The sequence below is a fragment of the Empidonax traillii genome, unplaced genomic scaffold, assembly GCF_003031625.1.
Source record: "Empidonax traillii isolate 1590-97213 ecotype Southwest subspecies unplaced genomic scaffold, ASM303162v1 scaffold16:size2589160, whole genome shotgun sequence".
Lineage (NCBI taxonomy): Eukaryota > Metazoa > Chordata > Aves > Passeriformes > Tyrannidae > Empidonax > Empidonax traillii.
Window position 1 is genome coordinate 1366600 of NW_020955209.1, and position 17866 is coordinate 1384465.

The 17866-nt window shown below is 40.0% G+C and overlaps 1 protein-coding gene and 1 long non-coding RNA gene across 4 annotated transcripts in view; both read right to left on the reverse strand.

Moving 5' to 3' along the window:
• Positions 1–582: 582 nt before the first annotated feature.
• The window catches only part of RTN4IP1 (reticulon 4 interacting protein 1), a 25571-nt gene continuing 8287 nt past the window's right edge, over positions 583–17866 (reverse strand). Inside the window, exons 5-10 of one of the 3 annotated variants that reach the window (XM_027895260.1) lie at positions 16493–16541; positions 14833–14969; positions 12510–12693; positions 11057–11149; positions 9145–9247; positions 589–716 (exon numbers count right to left, since the gene is read on the reverse strand). In XM_027895260.1, the coding sequence (XP_027751061.1) occupies positions 700–716; positions 9145–9247; positions 11057–11149; positions 12510–12693; positions 14833–14969; positions 16493–16541 (583 nt within the window). In that variant the 3' untranslated portion in view covers positions 589–699. Of the gene's footprint in view, positions 717–9144; positions 9252–11056; positions 11150–12509; positions 12694–14832; positions 14970–16492; positions 16542–17866 lie in introns of those variants that run through there. The other 2 variants (XM_027895268.1, XM_027895278.1) reach the window with 2 other exon arrangements.
• On the reverse strand, positions 6600–9126 carry LOC114063181. The gene is made up of 2 exons (XR_003572520.1): positions 8919–9126; positions 6600–8497 (listed from the first exon to the last, which is right to left on the reverse strand). It is a non-coding gene; the product is annotated as an uncharacterized LOC114063181 (long non-coding RNA).

A 17866-nucleotide genomic window follows, 5' to 3' on the forward strand; every position in this document is an offset into this window, starting at 1 on the left:
CAGGAGTTGGGCTGTTAGGATAATTATCAGTTACAGATTGATTTTGTTCCCTGCTTCTATTTGGATTAGTTATGCCAGGAGAGAATTGCCATATTAAACTATTAAACTATAAGTCTTGAGACCGTGATGTGACCACTTAGTTCTGAGAATCTACTAGACTGATTAATAATATATATTAACAGTGGTGAACAGAACTAGGAAAGGCCAAAAAAAAACCAACACAGGTTTCACATGGACAATTAGGTAAGAGTGTGCCTCACCATTTCCAGACTTAGCTAAAATATCTGAAAAATAAAAGCTCCAAAAGCTACAATCCAAAAATGCTTCAGACTGTTCCTCTTATTCCAGGAGTGAAGGGTGTTCTGCAAAAGTCACAACTACACTCTTAACATAGTTTTCATATAGAAATGCCTAAGGGACATTAGTGTATCTTGTCTGCCTATTAACAGGTAGTGTATAAAAGAATCAGTGGCTTTTCTAAAACAAGACTTTTTTATAAGTTATGCATCCTGTACGAGCTTTTAAAGAAGAAACAGTTGCTACATACCAGTTTATGTTCAAGGACTGTGACTGCAAGCAGAATAATGATTAGAGATACTTTATTGTCTACTAATTACATTGATCACCGTTTTCCCACGTGCATGTCCTCCTTCCAGTTTCAGAAAGGCCTTTGGAACTTCAGAAAAAGAGAAGACTTCATCAATAACTGGTTGAATCTACAGAAAAAGAAAAAGTGTCACTATATTAGGAATAAACTAATGCATTGGCCTTACACTTCAAAACTGTAGGAAGAAAAGGGGGAAGTTTCTTTTAAGTATTTAGTGCAGAAATTACCAAATATTTGTAGTCACTAGCTTTTAACATTTCTCAGGGATACCTCTGCACACAGAAGGTGGCTTTCTGCTGCTCTTTGCTCAAGTTTTGAAATAGCTAATACTAGCAGAGTTCAGAGCTCTTACCTGGGATTCTACCACGAAATGCGAGGCTCTTTTAAGTCTCTTCAAAAGCTGCCACTTGGTTAAACTTTTTGTTGTTCACAATGGTACACTGACAAAAAGAACATTTTTTTTCTCTCATATTCCTCTTTGCTTTTCTTGTTAAACACAGGAATTCTCACAGGGTCAAGTATTTCAAAGGTACCTATAAATCTGGTGCCTATTGGCATCATTACATACCTAAGTACCCTTAAAAGACCAGAAATGAAGTACAAAAAACTGTCCACAAACATTTGTTGCTGAATCATTTAGCTACACTTGAAAATTCAGCCACTGTGTATTCCAGTAGGCATAAATCATTATGCCCAGCTTGCATCAACTGCTATTCTGGCATTAATTATGTGGAGTGGCCTTCTGGATTGTCTTGGACTCATTTCTAACAACAGCAGTGAAGCTACTTACTCATTGTCTCCATTATTAACTAAGGAGCTTGAAAACCCTATCAGCATTTTCTTTAGACATCATAAGTGTACTAACAGAGGTACAGAAGAAATCCCAGCTCTTCTGAAAAATACTCGTCACTGCTGGTCCAAGGGAAGAGGTTTCTTCCTACTGTCAATTTCTGAGTCAGCCTTCCAAAGGACAAAATGAGATCTGTGTACAAAAATACCTCCCACACCTCCTACCAAAGATCCTACCTACCCTGAGAATGATTGTTTACCTTGGATCCCCTACACCAGCCCAATGCATGTTCTTACACTGATTGAACTGATCCTAATCCTCTTATTAGAGGAAAACGTGCTAGTTCTTGCAGTGATGAAGATTTGAAGTACCAAAGATCCAAACACACTATTTATGGTGCCAGAAATACACCCTTGATAGTTGTGTCAGAGAAAAAATACCTTCAGGCATTTTCATCACAGCTACAAACATGCACACTATCTTGCTGAATACTCCAGAACTGATAACTTCCCTGTCCTGGCAGGACACGCATCTTGCTAGATGGAAATGGAATACAAGAGCAATAAGGACCCAAACAATTTGCCAGCATTGGAACAGCACTGTCTTTTAAAAGGTTTGCTTGCTTTTACCACAAGACAAGGGCTGTACGTTCAGACGTGCTGCTTAGGAGGTCAGCCTGCAGCACCACCAAGGAAAGGTTTTCACTTACACACATTTTCCAAGCAGCGGCACTGACCGCCCAGCAGCACAACAAATGCAATCAGGTAGTTGTCCATGCTCATGGAGGTTCTTTTCTCAACTCTTAATTTTTCCTCTTTATTCAGATGGTGCCTTACCTTGACATTCATTCCTTGGACTAAAATTATTACTGATTTTGCTTATAGGAGAACAGTAGTCCAAGACATCAGTAATGTAACTATTACACTGCAGTATCTCGTAATCTTAACACTAGATTTCCCTTTTTATTTTGTCAAGACAAGCTTAGCTGTAGCCTGAAATTTTACATGGCAGAAAAGCAGGAATAAGTGACACCTCCCCCCCCCCCCCCCCCGACAAATACATCAGAATTAGCAGCCAAATCACTATGAGAGCAAACATTCAAATGAATATATTCACCAAGTGCCTCAAATTTGCCATGCACCAGGCTATTTCTTCCCCTTGTTCTGCCAGGACAGTCCCTGTAAACCAACCCCTAGCAAAATGAGTAGTAACATATGGTAGAGGAGCCACAGAGATACCTCAACTGAGGAAGAAATGTGGGGTTTAAATGATCGTATTCCAAGACAAACTCATGTCTGCTGAGCATCCAGCACAGAATGGAAGGGTTGTCTGAGACATGAGCAAAGTCAGGGACGTTGACCCGGGGCAGCAGAAACACTGGATTAGACAATGGCTTTGGGTAAATCGAGCATCTGGGTGCAGCTGCAGCTGCTGTGACTCTCAGCAGGAGGAACGTGCTACTGGTCAGTAGTGACTGTTTTGAGGAAGACCAGTCCTGGCTTTCATAGTAGAATCTTGGGAAAAACAATTCAGGAACCTTGTTGAGCCAAGCACAAGTGCAGCCCTTGTACAGTGCTTATTGTTAATGGCAGTTGCATACAAATCTGTGCTTCAATTAATGAGAAAAAAAAAAAAAGATGCAGAAACTCAGCCTGCTGGAGCATGGACACAGATGACCCCAACAAGACCAGAGGCAGGGAGGGGGGGAAGGGTATTTGGGGATGAAAGCAATGCAGCAGCAAAAGGGATGTGAAGTGCAAGGGATTCCAGGGAAAGGCAGAAGTTAATTTCAGACACCTGCAGCAACTGAGAAAACACGAACAAGGTACTTCATCGTTGTGTTACCTGTAGTCACTCACTTATTGTAGGTTGCAGCTTATAACCCTGACAGAATGAGGTATGTTGCATCCTCAGCCTGTTGGGTAAGGTTTACTGCATTTGAAAAGTGGTGACACAGTGATTCAGAGGAACCCTGAATTCGGCCTCACAATTCAAAACACTGTGTGTATTGCAGCCACCACATGCTCAAAGCCCAGCTGCTACATTGATGTAACCTCTAGCTCCATTTAAATGCTGGCTTTAGGCAGTGCTATAGAGAGACATGAATACTAAATTGATGATCCTGACAATCTAGAGCATTAAACATTTTATCTGGCTGGCTGGTCAGTCCCATTGTTTGAATAACCCTGAAAGGGCTGACCGTGTTGCTGCACAGTGATTCACTCAGCCTTTACCATAATCCACTGACTAAGATAAAATTTCTTCCTGTGAACAGACAAACAAGTAGGGGAGTCTGCTGTTTGTTGAATGTGTGATAATAAATGGAGATTAACTGGATAATAAAAACACTGCCTATTTACAGCCACGCATCAGTTCCTTGCCAGAGGACACCTATTTGTTCAGGGAAAAGGGATTAAACTAAAGTCTGGGAGAGAAAGGATTACACATACCCGCATTGAAATGTTTATCTGAAAACATTTTTGAAAGGTATTTTCTTCCTCTCCATTCTCTCCAACACAGGACATACTATAGAAATGAATCTCAGGTCTCTTGAAATGAACTCATGTGTTTGGAAAAATAAAAAGAGTAATTGCTGATGCTGATTAAGGCTATCCTAAATACAGCACAGAGGTGATATCCCAGCCATTCCAGCCCTGAAAGCAGGCAGGCAGTGTACAGGCACTGGCAGGAGTTGACTGGTCAGCAGGAATACACTCTCCACTTATGGCAAATTCAGGCCCACCCTTGGAGGTCCCAGTTTCTGTGGTAGCAAGGACACAGTCTGAATTTATCAGGAGGGGACAAGGGAGAAAACATGACAGGAATGAAGATGGCTTTGACCCTCATAGCAGCAGGAAGTCGCTCCGCTGAGTGTGGAGCTGCTTCGTGCCGCTGGAGGGAGAGCAAGAGCCTCGAAAATCTCAGGAGAGAAACGAACTGAGAGCAAGCCTAGTTCAAAGCACAAAAGAAAAAAAGTGCCCTCACTCAAAGGACAGTGACAGTGCACTGGCTCTCCCCCAGGTCTGCAAAGGTTGGCTGTGTCAGAGCTCCCAGGCAGCCTTGCTTGGGAAGTGCCTCCCTCCCAGCTGCTGCCTCCTGTGGCACATTGCTCTTTAGGAAAGGTACTCTTTGGGAAAGATACTTGCACGTGCACAGAACAAAAGCTGTCATGTGCTCCACCAGACATCAGGCTTGCTGTAATGGAAAAGACCTGCTTGCTGTTCTGAGTTAAAAGATAAAGGTTGCCTTCCTCCAGAAATTACCACTGTGCCAAATCTGGTGTATGAGCAAAAATGCAGAGCCTGATAGTCTCCTTGGGCCTTCAGGGAGTCTCCCATCAATGTTAACAAGAAGCTTGAACAGAAATCATTAGAAAGAACAGTCCTTTTCCTGGAACTAATCAATTAGTTATCCATTTGTTACTCATCCCATTGAAGAGAAAATGTTGCTTTGGAACACTGCTGTTATTTCTTCCCTTTAACTGAGCATCTTCTCTGCTGTACTTCAGTTCCATGATCACTGGGTTTTAATCCCACCCCTTTCTTCATCCTTCCTTCCCCTTAAAATGTCATGCAACAACATATGCTGAGCTTCATATTGCTTGCTGACAGTAGGTTCTAGGATCAGCCCTCACTGAAGACAAAGATTAAAGTTCTTCCCATCTGGAACAGCTGGCTCTGGTCACATGTATGGGTAGCTTTGTAACTGCACAGTACTAGCATAGAATCATAGAATGGCTTGGGTTGGACCTTTAAAGGCCACACTCCTGTAGGCAGGGATACCTTCCACTAGACCAGGTTGCTTGGAGCCCCGTTTTTAAATGTTTCATAAAAACTTTTTCCTTGCTATGTTTTTTATTAACTTGTATTTCAGACAATATGCACTTTCATCCACAAGCACATTAAAGGACATCAGGTATGTGATATTTCTGTCTGAACTGCCTAACAGAAGTAAAAATGATCCAATGATACATCCATAAGAAAAATGGTGCTGCAGTGGTTAAGACATGAGAATGGAAGGCAAGTGTCCTGGAGTCTACTCCCAGAGCTATCTTACCAACAACTGTATTGCCAGGTTTTGTTTGTTTGGTTATTAAGCCAAGGTACCTTCTTTCATATCCAATATCTAACAGCAGCCCACAGGAACTCATGAGTATCATCTAGAATTATTAAAATGCTAGAAGATTAATCCCAGTTAAGCAGGCTATCAGGGTACAGTTCAGAGTGTGGAAAAGGCTTCAAAAATCTCTATCTCGTTAATTAGCCCTGGCAGAACAGCTTCTACAGAACACAATGCAGAGTAGTAAGAAACTGGAACAAGTTCAGAACTGCAGTGTGTGCCAGCCTAGCCCAAGCTTAAATCAGTAGAGATGAGGAAGATCCTGGGGGGTTTAGTTACCTACTAGGCCACGCTGAAAAAATGTTAAGAAAAGAGCAGCTCTCTCTTCTGGAATCCCTTGTCAGTCACATTCATGGAAGTTGTCCTGATATTTATGCTGGTAATTAAAGCAATCTGGGGCAATGTCACCATATAACTAGAACAAACTTTAGCACAGTTACATATAAATATAAATAAAAATACATATTTACATATGAAAGCATATCATATATATAGAGAGATGATAACAATAGTCTGGCATGATCTCCATCTCCTCGGATCTCACCAAATTAAACTCACAACAGACAAGAGCTGTTTTGTTGACCCCACACTTCACCGCTGTGCTAGACACAATTCCCTCCTTCACTAGGGGACTAGAGCTCCGAACACCAGGACTGACTTTCTACAGAATACACAATTACATCAGGTTGAGGGAACATTTGATTAAATTCCTGGTAGATGATGAAATTTTTCAAGACCTCACTGTGGTGTATGTCAATTCACATATTCAAGCCCTATCCCCCCAGAGTATGCAAAATTTCCACTGGTGCTCTTCACAGACACTTTATGATGTAACCAAACAGCACCTTCATACAGAACATAAGCTACCATGTCCTGGAGGAACAGGAGCAGATTTTTTAATAAAAATCACAGTGGCTTTTCTTTGGTGGTGGTGACAAAATGCAGAGAGAGGGTTTTTTTTGGAAGAGAAAGGGCTGGGGCTGAACAGAGCTTTTGGCAACCTTTCCTTGATCAACATCTCTGGCTTTAGCCAACCAACCTGGCAAGCAAATGCACTGCAACCAGAAAACAAAATTAAAAAAAAAAAAAAAAGGTGCAAGCTTTGCAATTTAGGCTGGAGAAATATAGTCCTCAAAACAAGTGTGAGTGACTAAAGAGAGTGGGGAAGAAAGACTGATTTCTAGCTAATGTCGACATTTAAATGTAGAATCCCCATATTTAGGCATCCTAGTGCCTTTTCTAAGAGAGCGTAAAGCAGGCACCACCCAAGAGCGAGTCACCACAGGTACCTTAAGATATCGTAGCACAGCCATAAAGACTGGAATTACTGCAGAGAAGGCCACATCTATAGATGTCGGGTTTGGAGAACGTTCAAGGACTCAATGTTAAATTCACTGTTTAATATTCATACAGATGGGAGACATTGCAACAATTGTGCAATAAGGGCCAGGGAATAAGCTACTTGCAGAACTGTAACAAGATGAATTGGAAGCAAATTAATACACACAGGTTAGGATACAGAGTCCAGAAGCTGTGATAATGCACAGTAGCAGGAGGAATGTAAGCCATCTAAAATCATAGCCATCCAAACAACTTCAAAACCCACGTAATGTCAAAGTGGATGACTGTATCCATTTGTGTTATTTACTTCCTGAATAGCAAGGACCAGCAATAGAAAACACCTGAATTCCACATTTTAACAGGGTATCTCAGAGCAAATCATGACAGGTGGATAAAGGGCACTAGCCCTCATTAGTAGATGGAGAAATAATAGTAGCAAAAGGTTATTTGATTTGTTCAGCACTGCACAAGCAGACAGCAGCAAGGCCAAAGAACAGTCAATATCTGTCCTCCAAACCACAACAACAGGTGCTAAGTCCAAAGCATCTAGTGTCTTCAGCAGAATGTATAATCAACACTACTCACGAATTAAATTAATATAGGCATGCAGTTGTTTTTCCTATTGGTGCCTGTGCTGGAACATTTATGTAGAAAGCAAACATCACAGAGAATGGTCTGTTAATTTCATGATTGGAGACTATTTGCCCTTTAGCCTTCCTTCTGCAAAAACAAATTTCATCCACCAGCCCATCTGATGCAACTACACCCTGAAGGAAGGAGTATTAAGTCACCAGAAACACTGCACGCACACTTGTACTGCATTTAAATAGCAATGAATTAAAATGAAAACGTCACATTTCTGTAGGTCTGCATGTTAACCCACATCCTATCATGGTCCTGGCAGGAACATACAACATACTTAGTACTCCCCCTTACTAAGGAGTCTTCTGAGACTGCCTTCTTCCATCAGGCTTTTATAAAAGGCAAAGTAAGTGCTCAGTTGTAAGTTAGAGGCTTTCTCCAACCCGAGTAGTTACACAAATTCGGTCTGTTTTCACCAAGGACATGTCCTTAGGAGGAAACTGTTAGGCAAGCAGCAAAAACCAAGACTGTCAATGTTAAATCCACAACACTGGCCACAAATACATCAAATTAATTCCTAACAAGCTTTTCAGTGACAATGCTTCAGCAAACAGTGTGCCAGCAGACCTGTATCCTGAATTAAAGCCTCTGTTGATTTCAGTTTTCTTTAGATGAGAACCTTGTAATTCATGAGGAACATCTGCCGTGGAAAGAGATACAGTAGCTTCTGACATGCCCTGGTGGAGCCCACATTAAGCCAGTCCTTACTGGGTCATAATTGCTGCAGTTTCAAACCATAACAGGGATTTCCCAGCAATTTATGAAGCAGCCAGTATCTCTAAATTTGTCAAGGAAATAACACTTGGTTTTCTCCACGCCCACTACTGTTGCAGGAATCTCCCAGCCCCTCAGTCTCTGCAAGATGTCCAGCTGTAAGGCAGAGAAAACAGCTCGTAAACTGAAAATGATTTTATAATTTCCAGAACTGAGCTGATGTGCAGGTAAATTACACAAGGAAGATTATTCTCCTCCTTCGCGCTACCAGTTCATCAAATCCTCTCCTTCTCCTCCCCGTTAAAAAAGGTTAAAAGAACTCAGAGCTGACATTTTGCAAATCTCTATTCCTTGCTGCAAAGATCATCCATATGAAAACCAAGTCACTTTAAACAAAATTACTTATTCTTCATCCACTGAAGGATTGAGAATTCTTTTGCTTTCACAAAGGATAAACTTACCAGAACTAAAAATCTGTGTTGGTGCAGATGGACTATAAGAAAAAACATTGTCAAATCAGTATGATCTGTAACTGTTTCAGAGGCATGCTCTTCAATGCTTCACTTACTGTAATATCATCTCTTTAGACCATCAGCCCTGATTTCATCAGATTTAAATTTTCTTCATTTAAATCCCCCCCTCATCCTTTATTCCTGAAAAAAAGCCTCTCATTTTCAGGAGCTTTGCAATTGCTCTCTTATTCACACTTCATACAATCTCAAAATTAAGATGTCTGTAACAGAAAAGACTGAAATGTCAAAATAACTAAAATCTGGGTTACGCAAAACTGTACACTTAAAACTAACAGGTTCAACTACAGAACTGAACTTGCTGGCTGCCCCAGACCTTCTCGATACACTTCATTGCTTTACGTCTTTCTAATTTTCATTTATTCTCTCCTATTCAAACATAAACATTTATTTTCACTTACTTATAGGAAATTGTGGTACAATTCCCCCAGTAATTCTCTCCTGCCTTTTTTTCCAAACACCTACTCTTCTGAATGGATGGTCTGTCCATTTAAGAGAACTCTTGTGTCTAGACAATAAAGGTCATAGTCTTATTAATATCTGTCTAAATGGAACGCATATGGGTCTTACAAAATACTGATGATAGCACAGCTGTTTACAACATTGTACAAAATAGAGTAAAATGCTGCTAGAATAATGACTCTGCAAACAAACAGTCTGACATTAGGACCTGTTTTTGCACAGAGAATGAAAGACCAAGAAAACATCTTTGTCCTCACGATCATCTTACAACCAAAAGTACATCAGGACATTCATATATGTATGACGAACATTTTAAGTGGGATTGCAATTCACCTGTCCAGGTTATTAGGCAGAGAACACCGATTAAGCCCTATCTCTATTGCATAAACAGGTGTTTCCCAAGAGGCTTTCATGGGCATATTCTGCATTTGTTTTGCATACAAGGCAAAAGCAGAACACAAAACAAGTTGTGACTGAGCTGAGAATCAGGACAAATGGTAAGAACAAAGACAAGGGCATTTCTTTCTCTTAGTGTGACTGAGTGCAATCACAGCATGAGAATCATCTTCTATGGTTTCTTTCTTGGCCATAGGATAATGCCTACAGCATTGGACACAATGCAAAGCAGAGAGCTGCAAAGCTGTAGCTGGGAACATACTTCCCCACAGCTTATTTGTTGCTGCGGCCTCTGTTTATGAGTAGTAAGTTTTTAGGAAATAGTGACTTTCCACTCGCCGTTTCAACAGTACACTGTTCATGACAGAGGAAGAGAAGTGGCTGAATTCAGGAAGGTTTTTATTCTTAGCAGTAACAGCACTAAGGTGGCAAATAGAAGCAATCAGGTCTAAAGTACAACAGCAGTTTCTTTCCTCTTCTCCAAACTCTGGAACATATTGCATATTGAAAAAAAAGAGGGATCAACACTCAAAACTTTGAGAGATCTAAATTTTACTAATATTGACAAATTTTGAGCACAAGATGTCCTGGCAGTTCACAGATTGGAATTACCAGCAGTCATGGCAGACTCTGCTCACTCTTCTGCTTAGGTACTGCATAGAAAGATTAACAGCAGTTGTCCATATTCTCTATTCTTGGATAATTTCACGTTGCCGAAATTCCCAAAGAGGACACTGCCAGAATCTACAGCACCACACAATCCCACATACATTTTGCAACAAGCTGAAAAGGCCACAAAAGCAGACCATAATCTATCTGGCACTTTGTGCTTTTCCCCTAAGTCCACTAGAATTCCCTGGAAGCTCATGAATGCTCACAATATTCCGAGTCATTGTGCTGAATTAGCACAAACCTCATGCTCTGAAGGACTGAAATAAGGAAACATAAGATTTTTGTCACCACTCTACCAATGCAGATCATCTATGACTTGCAATAACCAGAATATTCTAGTTCTGTGCACACAACGGGCAGGATGCCCAACCATCCAGGCTAAGCAGTTCTGCATATGCAGGTACACAGTCATATTTATTCTGACCAAATGAACCAAATGAGACCTCCTAAAACTTAATTTTCAATACCAGACAGAGTTCATGTTAAATGATACCCACTGGCCAAAATAAACATTCACTGGACATTACTTCCTTATAATTTTGTAAGCTTTGTGTTTTTGAAAACATACGCTCGAATGGAGAAGGCAGAACAGTCTTAAGGATTATGAACTCCTAAATTTGATGCAAAAGACAAAAGTTAGAAATTGCAACAAGTCGATTCTTAACCAGTTTTCATCACTGTGAGTCTCATAAAATTTTATTCCCCAATAGTGAACTACATCATTTCAGAGCCCAAGCAGCACCTCTTTCAGCATAAATACCCAAATAACCATTACTGACATACCTTTCCAGAATCAACTAGTTCTGCTATTTCATCCAAACTTGGGCCACTTGGCATGAAAAATGCCCACCGATAATGGACTCCTTTAAGAAGATGCTGCAAGAAAGATCACAAATATATTAACAAATCATGAGAGCCAACTGAAATGGGAACTAAAATTAATGACAGAATCTCTAGAGATGTAACTTAAGGAAAAGACATGGAAATTTGTTAATGTCTGAAAAAAAGGTCACCTAAGCATGTGGATTAAATGTACAGACTGGGATGTTTTGTTACCACTACAGGAACAGGACAAATCTTGTGTCCAGCTGCACAAGTCAGCTAGTAAAGAAAAACAACTACCTAGTCTCTACAACTAGAAACAGCATTATGTGTTACATAAGAAAGAAATGGTGCTATATGTTTATGCACACTCACAAAGGGGGTGAAATAATCCCAGCAATGTGGCATTAGGACCTTCCACTTCAGTGCTAGTGATTATATTTTTCCACTATCATATCTGCCAAAATCATCACTGCCCAATGACAGGTGGCAGCTCACATGAAAAACATTTTGGGAATATCTCAGAAGCACAAGTCAAGAGCACCTCTTCTGTAATTAGTCATTAATAAATAAGAGCCATCATCTGCTAAAGAGAGATGATTTTTAATACACAGCATAGAATCCTCCTCATCACTGAAATATGCACACTGAGAAATATATTACAGTATTTCTTCAATGCCTTTTTATTTTGTTTTTGGGCTTTACTGTGAAAGTATTTGTGCAGGACTTAGAATCTCATTAAGCCAAGTCATCCCAGGAATACCATAGCAACTGCTTGAGAAGCATTCATCTGCAGAGCAAGTACACAAGTGGAGAGAAGAAAAAGTTCTAAAAAGCCTCACTGATCAGAATGCCCCACTGGCAGAATGTTTTAAGATCCACTTATGAAAACTAGAAAAATCAGTATCACCATCCAAACACATGAACATGAAAGAGATGAAAGACTTCCTAGCCACCCTCAACCACTTTTATTTCTCTCTGGTGCTGGAAAAGGATGAAGAGAATTAGTCATGGAGCAATGTTTTGAGAGAAAGCCTGACCAGCCCAAAGCAAGTAGCAAAACTGCCCTCATTTCAGTGAGGCAGAGATTTGCTCTGTTTACTATGAAACACTGGCTGTCAGCAGGACTCACTAGGGAGGCCATATGGAAAAGGCCACAGTGGAAAGCACAATAAGGAATCAAAACTTCAAAGCTCCCCAGACTACCACACACACCCAACAGCACCAGCCCACCACAGTTCTTTTCAGTGCAAGCAAGAAGGAAAGAATAATAGTGCATCTCAAGTATACTTAATGACATATGAGGACAATGCACCAGCTGCCTCTACATGAGCCACAAGACTAGCATCCAAGCCACAAAACAAGCTCCTAGAGTACTACAAAATATGAAAGTATATAGGATTTTGTCAAATACCTTTAGAGTTTTGGAACCAACAGTGACTCCTGTTTGTAGCATGCCATCAGCCACTCCAAGCTTGTCCATATTGATCAGGAAAGGTGTCACTAAGGTAACATATGTTGCTCCTGACCACTTCTTCAAGAGATCTAATGCCCACTTCTCAGTGGATCCACCAACATTATCTAGGATAAAATCAAATCTGCAGACATAAAGAACAGGTTTAAAGTTATGATATGGAAAAAATAATTTCACCATAATTAAGCTAATTAATAGCAGAAATTTGCTACACTTCACATTTTTATGTGTCACTGCAATGCAAAAAAATAATCAGTCTGCAAGACAGTAGCAAGAAAGTCCCAAGACTTCAGCTAAATCCCCGCTTTAGTGTACAATGGGATTTAAACTTACTATTGCCCATCCACATGCAGCAAATACAGACTATTTAAATAACTTAAACTGCACTTAAACTCCAAAAAGCAGATATAGATGCACAACTACACTCTCTACTTGCTTAAAGCCTTCTAGAGCTCTATCTCTTCAGCCCTCCCACAAGGGCTACTGGAACACCCTTGAGGTCTGAGCACTGAGCAATATGGTATGTGCATGAAAAAACTAGTGTGGGCTCATACCCTCACTAGGAACATCTCTTGTACATCATGTGTACTCACGTGAAAGTCAGTTCCAGTGGCTAAAATTACATAAACTAATTATTCTACTAACCCTTATCTCGTCACCCAGTTCTCAGCTGTGACCCAATTCTCAGCTTCACTTCTAAAAGTGTTTTTTTTAACCTCCTTATTTGTTTGGGGGCCATTTTACCTCTCCTGGCAGCTCTTTTGTTCACATCTACCTATTTAACGTTGTTGAACCTAACAATGCAATGGGTCTAAAACCTTCACCCCCATGGAATGGGTATACGCAGCCTCAGGCAAAAAGCCAAGTTCAGTGTTTCTTCTCATTATGCCAGCATGTCAGCCTGTAAAGGCTGAACGGGGCAACAGGGAGCTATGCACCTGTTCTGTTAGACGCATCACTCATTGTCATTTTCATCTGTAAACTTTCGGCAATCTCCATATGGCAATAGGTATGTACAAATGCATACCTCTAATCCAAATAACCCACAAATAAGAGGGGAAAATATGCAAAGTAAATAGAGAAGTTCCTATGTCTGGAACGGCAGTTTTCCTGCCTCATCTTCCAAGGATGTGATTTCATGTTTAGAGTTTAGTCAATGTAACAGCTGCTAACAGGAACAGATAATGAAAACTAATGCTCCTCTAAAGAGTAGTTCACTATGGGTTCTGAAGAGTCAGTACAACTGAGAAGGGGAGGGAAGTAGGAACATCCCTCTCAGTACAGCTGACTGATCAGCCTAGTTGTATCATAAAACTGCACCCTAGGACACTGCTGTTGATATCTCTTAACAAGGGTCACTTGCTAGAATGAGTGTTTAGCATTGAAGTGTTGAATGGCAAAAAGGCAAATTTAGCACTGATTGCAAACTGCGAAGTCAGTTGCTGCATGTCCTGCCCCATACAGTGTCAGTACCCTCACAGTTACCCTCAGGCCTGCTGACAATCACACTGCAGTGGAAGGGCACATGGCTTCTTAGCAGAGTTATCAGTAAAATTCTTTCAGAGATTGAGCAGCTTCTATTTCCCCTCCCAGAAAGTTACCTCAGTCTACCTAAAAAGAGCAGTATAAATACCACATTCAAATACAAGTCACAGTAGACTAATTTTAAATAGATGGAAAAATTACAAAAGCAAAAAATACTTCTGTTCTAGAAAAAATTCCCAAGTTAGTTTAAACATAATTGCTGTGACAAGATAAGTGTAATTGTATATCAGAGGCAGCTGTACCCAATGTTAAAGAAGAGAAATTTACTCCCAATTGAGCTGTACAATGGCAAGTCAATTCACTGCTTCACAACACATTTCTCTACAAGATCAATTTTACTATTTACCAACCTCACACAGGATTTTGGAAACCTTTTTTAATTTATTCATGCATTGCATATGCTCCAAGATCCTTGGATGGAAGCTGACAAAACTGTTCAAATCACAGTCATTGAAGAGAAGCACGTGGAAATGAGCTTGCCACCACAAGCCCAATTAACTGGCTTAGTCTTACAATGAAATCTGTGCTGGGGATACTCACTTGGCAAATTGCATTCACAAAGGGTTGTGGTGAATTTGCTTTACAAAATAATGCTTTAGAAATGGGAAAAGAAAAATAAAAATGAGGGAGTTCTGACAGACTGGAGTCAAGCAATCAAAAGACAGACGGTCTGACCACTAACTCCTTCATCTCAGTATTAAGTAACACAAACACGTACAAGGGTAATGCTTTAAGCTGCTCTTCCAGATTTCCAGATTTGTAATCAATCACATCATCCGCTCCAAGCTTTTTCACCAGGGTGCTGGCATCATGAGAACAAACAGCTGTCACGTGAGCACCCCAGGCCTTCACTAGCTAAAAACAAGTATGAAAAAAAGGAGAAGTCCAAAGATTAAAATTTTGTGAAACATTGAGAACAACTTAAAAAGCCAAAGTCTCATTATATTTATATAACAAATGAGGACCTTTAATAGGGAGTGGGAGACTGTGTTCCAGTACGGGATAATCTGTCCCACATCCCACAGACAAAATAATGACTAGACTTAAAGGTGGGTTTGGGAAGGGAGAAGTTGGTATGAAGGAAAAAGGGTGGATTTTTTAATGCCACTTAAAGGTACCAGGTCTCACAACAAATAAGGCTCCAAATGAAATATTCAGTTTGCCATCTGAATCTGCCAGCTAAATGTACACTAAGAGGTACTGTCCAAGTTGCAAATCTACAAAACTGTCACCAGATCAACCACTGAATATTTTTAAATATGCCCTTTAAGTATTTCATATATCTATCTTGCTGTAAATAGGTTAAATACAAAAAACAAGAAAGAGGTTAAATACAAAAACAAGAAAAAGAAGGAAGTCATCTCTGATTTACCACAGGGACAACATCAGGTTATCTTACACTCCAAAAGCTAAAGCAAAGTAAAGTTATTTCTTTCTTTTGGCATTTCATTTTTTCATTCACACTAATATTTTTTACCTTAATTCCAGATTATTAATGTAGTTTAACCAGGATTAATCAGTTACAAATTGTAACTAGTCAGTGGCTGGTCAACCTTTTGTACTGAAGGTATTCACCTGCTTTTATCATGGATGAGGCAAACAACATACCACAAAAACTTCTCCTGAAAGCCTCTTAAAAACCACTGAGTTTATGGCCTAGTACCATGGAACACAGTGATGCAATCACCCAACTACTGTGGTTTTTTTTCATGTGCTTGAGAGAAAGATGTTTCAGCATGAGACGACAGTGATTAGAATCAAAATAACCAAATTAACTCAGAGCATGAAAAGAGGATGTTCTACAACTAATGGATCAACAAAAGAACATGTTGACTCTCCAAACTTTAGAGCTACTGGAATAGGCAGACAAAAGGACAGCAGGGCAAAGACAGTGAGGGAAAGTTAATCTAAGCCACAGCACTCTAGATACACTGCATATAAAAGCCTGGTGGCCTCCCACATCATTTGACTAACTATAAGTTATGGTAGATGATACTCCATCAGTTTTTTTACTCATACACCAAGTTCTGTTTGTATTTATAGAGCAGAGCTGAGTGAAAGGTAATAAGAACAGGCTACATATTTCAAGTTACAACAATCAGAGATTTTCTGCACCCAAATTGTGAAATGCAATGTTAGACACAATTCCTTTCTCCGAAAGTCCCTGCTTCCTACTTCAAACTAATACAGTGTAACAGATGGAAAGCAATAAATCTGAAAATATTTCACTTTCCGAAATATTAATCAGCTTGATCAGACAGATTAATCAGTAGCTTGATATTTTTCCACTCCTTCTCTCAATTCCCTTCTGATACTTTTTTTTTTTCTCCATACTTAATTGTTTGAAGATGCATCCTGGGCATGCTGCTTTATATTACCTGTACAGCAAATGTACCAACTCCTCCTGAAGCTCCTAATATTAATACTCTGTAAGAGAAAATTAAAATATATTAAACAGTTTTTTAAATAAACTCTACAGTAACTATGTATTCTAACGCTCCTTATACATCTCTGACATCAAAATACTTTCAGCAAAAGACTGTATTTGTCATTCAATGTTACTCAAGAGTGGTTAACTCTTCAGATAGCAAATAATGTGCTTTAACATTGCTGATCATATGTCCTGTGCCAAAAGCATTATCTCAGCATAGCCAAAGAGACTTCCTCATATGTGCTTTGTGCTTTTCACTAAATGTAGGCAGCGGAGCTGTCAGGCAGTAACATTTATCACTCAAAACCCCTGTACCTGTCCTTACTTTCCCAATCATCATTGTTTAGTTTGGGACAAAGTCAGTTAAGAATGCTTTCTGTCTCCCAGACTCTGCTGTCCTATCTCCTAAAGAAAAAAAATCTGATTCATCAACATTTTACACAAATTGGTCTCATCTAAGAGAAAAAATAGTGTAATATCACATTATTTAAGGAGACTGTGAACCTCAGAATATATGGAACATAATTTTCCCATATTGCATAATATTTCTCTAAAAGACAAAAATACAATGAAGTACCCTCACCATGAACAAACTTGATTTCTATTAAATTATCTGTCCTTTTCTTTAGAAAAAAGGCAGTAGAATTTTTCTAGTTCAGTACATCTCAACAAAAACTGTAAATGCCAGATAACTGGCACACAAGCAAGAAAATGAAAGAATATATTACCAAATTACTAGCAATTGAGAGTTCATTTTAACTGAATATATCAGTCTAAATTTTAAAAGAAATTAATGCTTAAGTTTACTCATGTGAGAACCTTACTGCTAGCAGCCTGTTCAAAAATTTCATCCAGATACTTTATTAGGTAACTAAACATTAGAAAATTAGTTCAACAAGGCCAAATGCCGGGTCCTGCACTTTGGCCACAACAACCCCCTGCAGCGCTACAGGCTGGGCACAGAGTGGCTGGAGAGCAGCCAGGCAGAAAGGGACCTGGGGGTGCTGATCGACAGGAAGCTGAACATGAGCCAGCAGTGTGCCCAGGTGGCCAAGAAGGCCAATGGCATCCTGGCCTGCATCAAGAACAGTGTGGCCAGCAGGAGCAGGGAAGGGATCCTTCCCCTGTACTCTGCGTTGGTGAGGCCACACCTTGAGTATTGTGTTCAGCTCTGGGCCCCTCAGTTCAGGAAGGATATTGAGGGGCTGGAGCGGGTCCAGAGAAGAGCAACGAGGCTGGTGAAGGGACTTGAGCACAAGTCCTATGAGGAGAGGCTGAGGGAGCTGGGGCTGTTTAGTCTGGAGAAGAGAAGGCTTAGAGG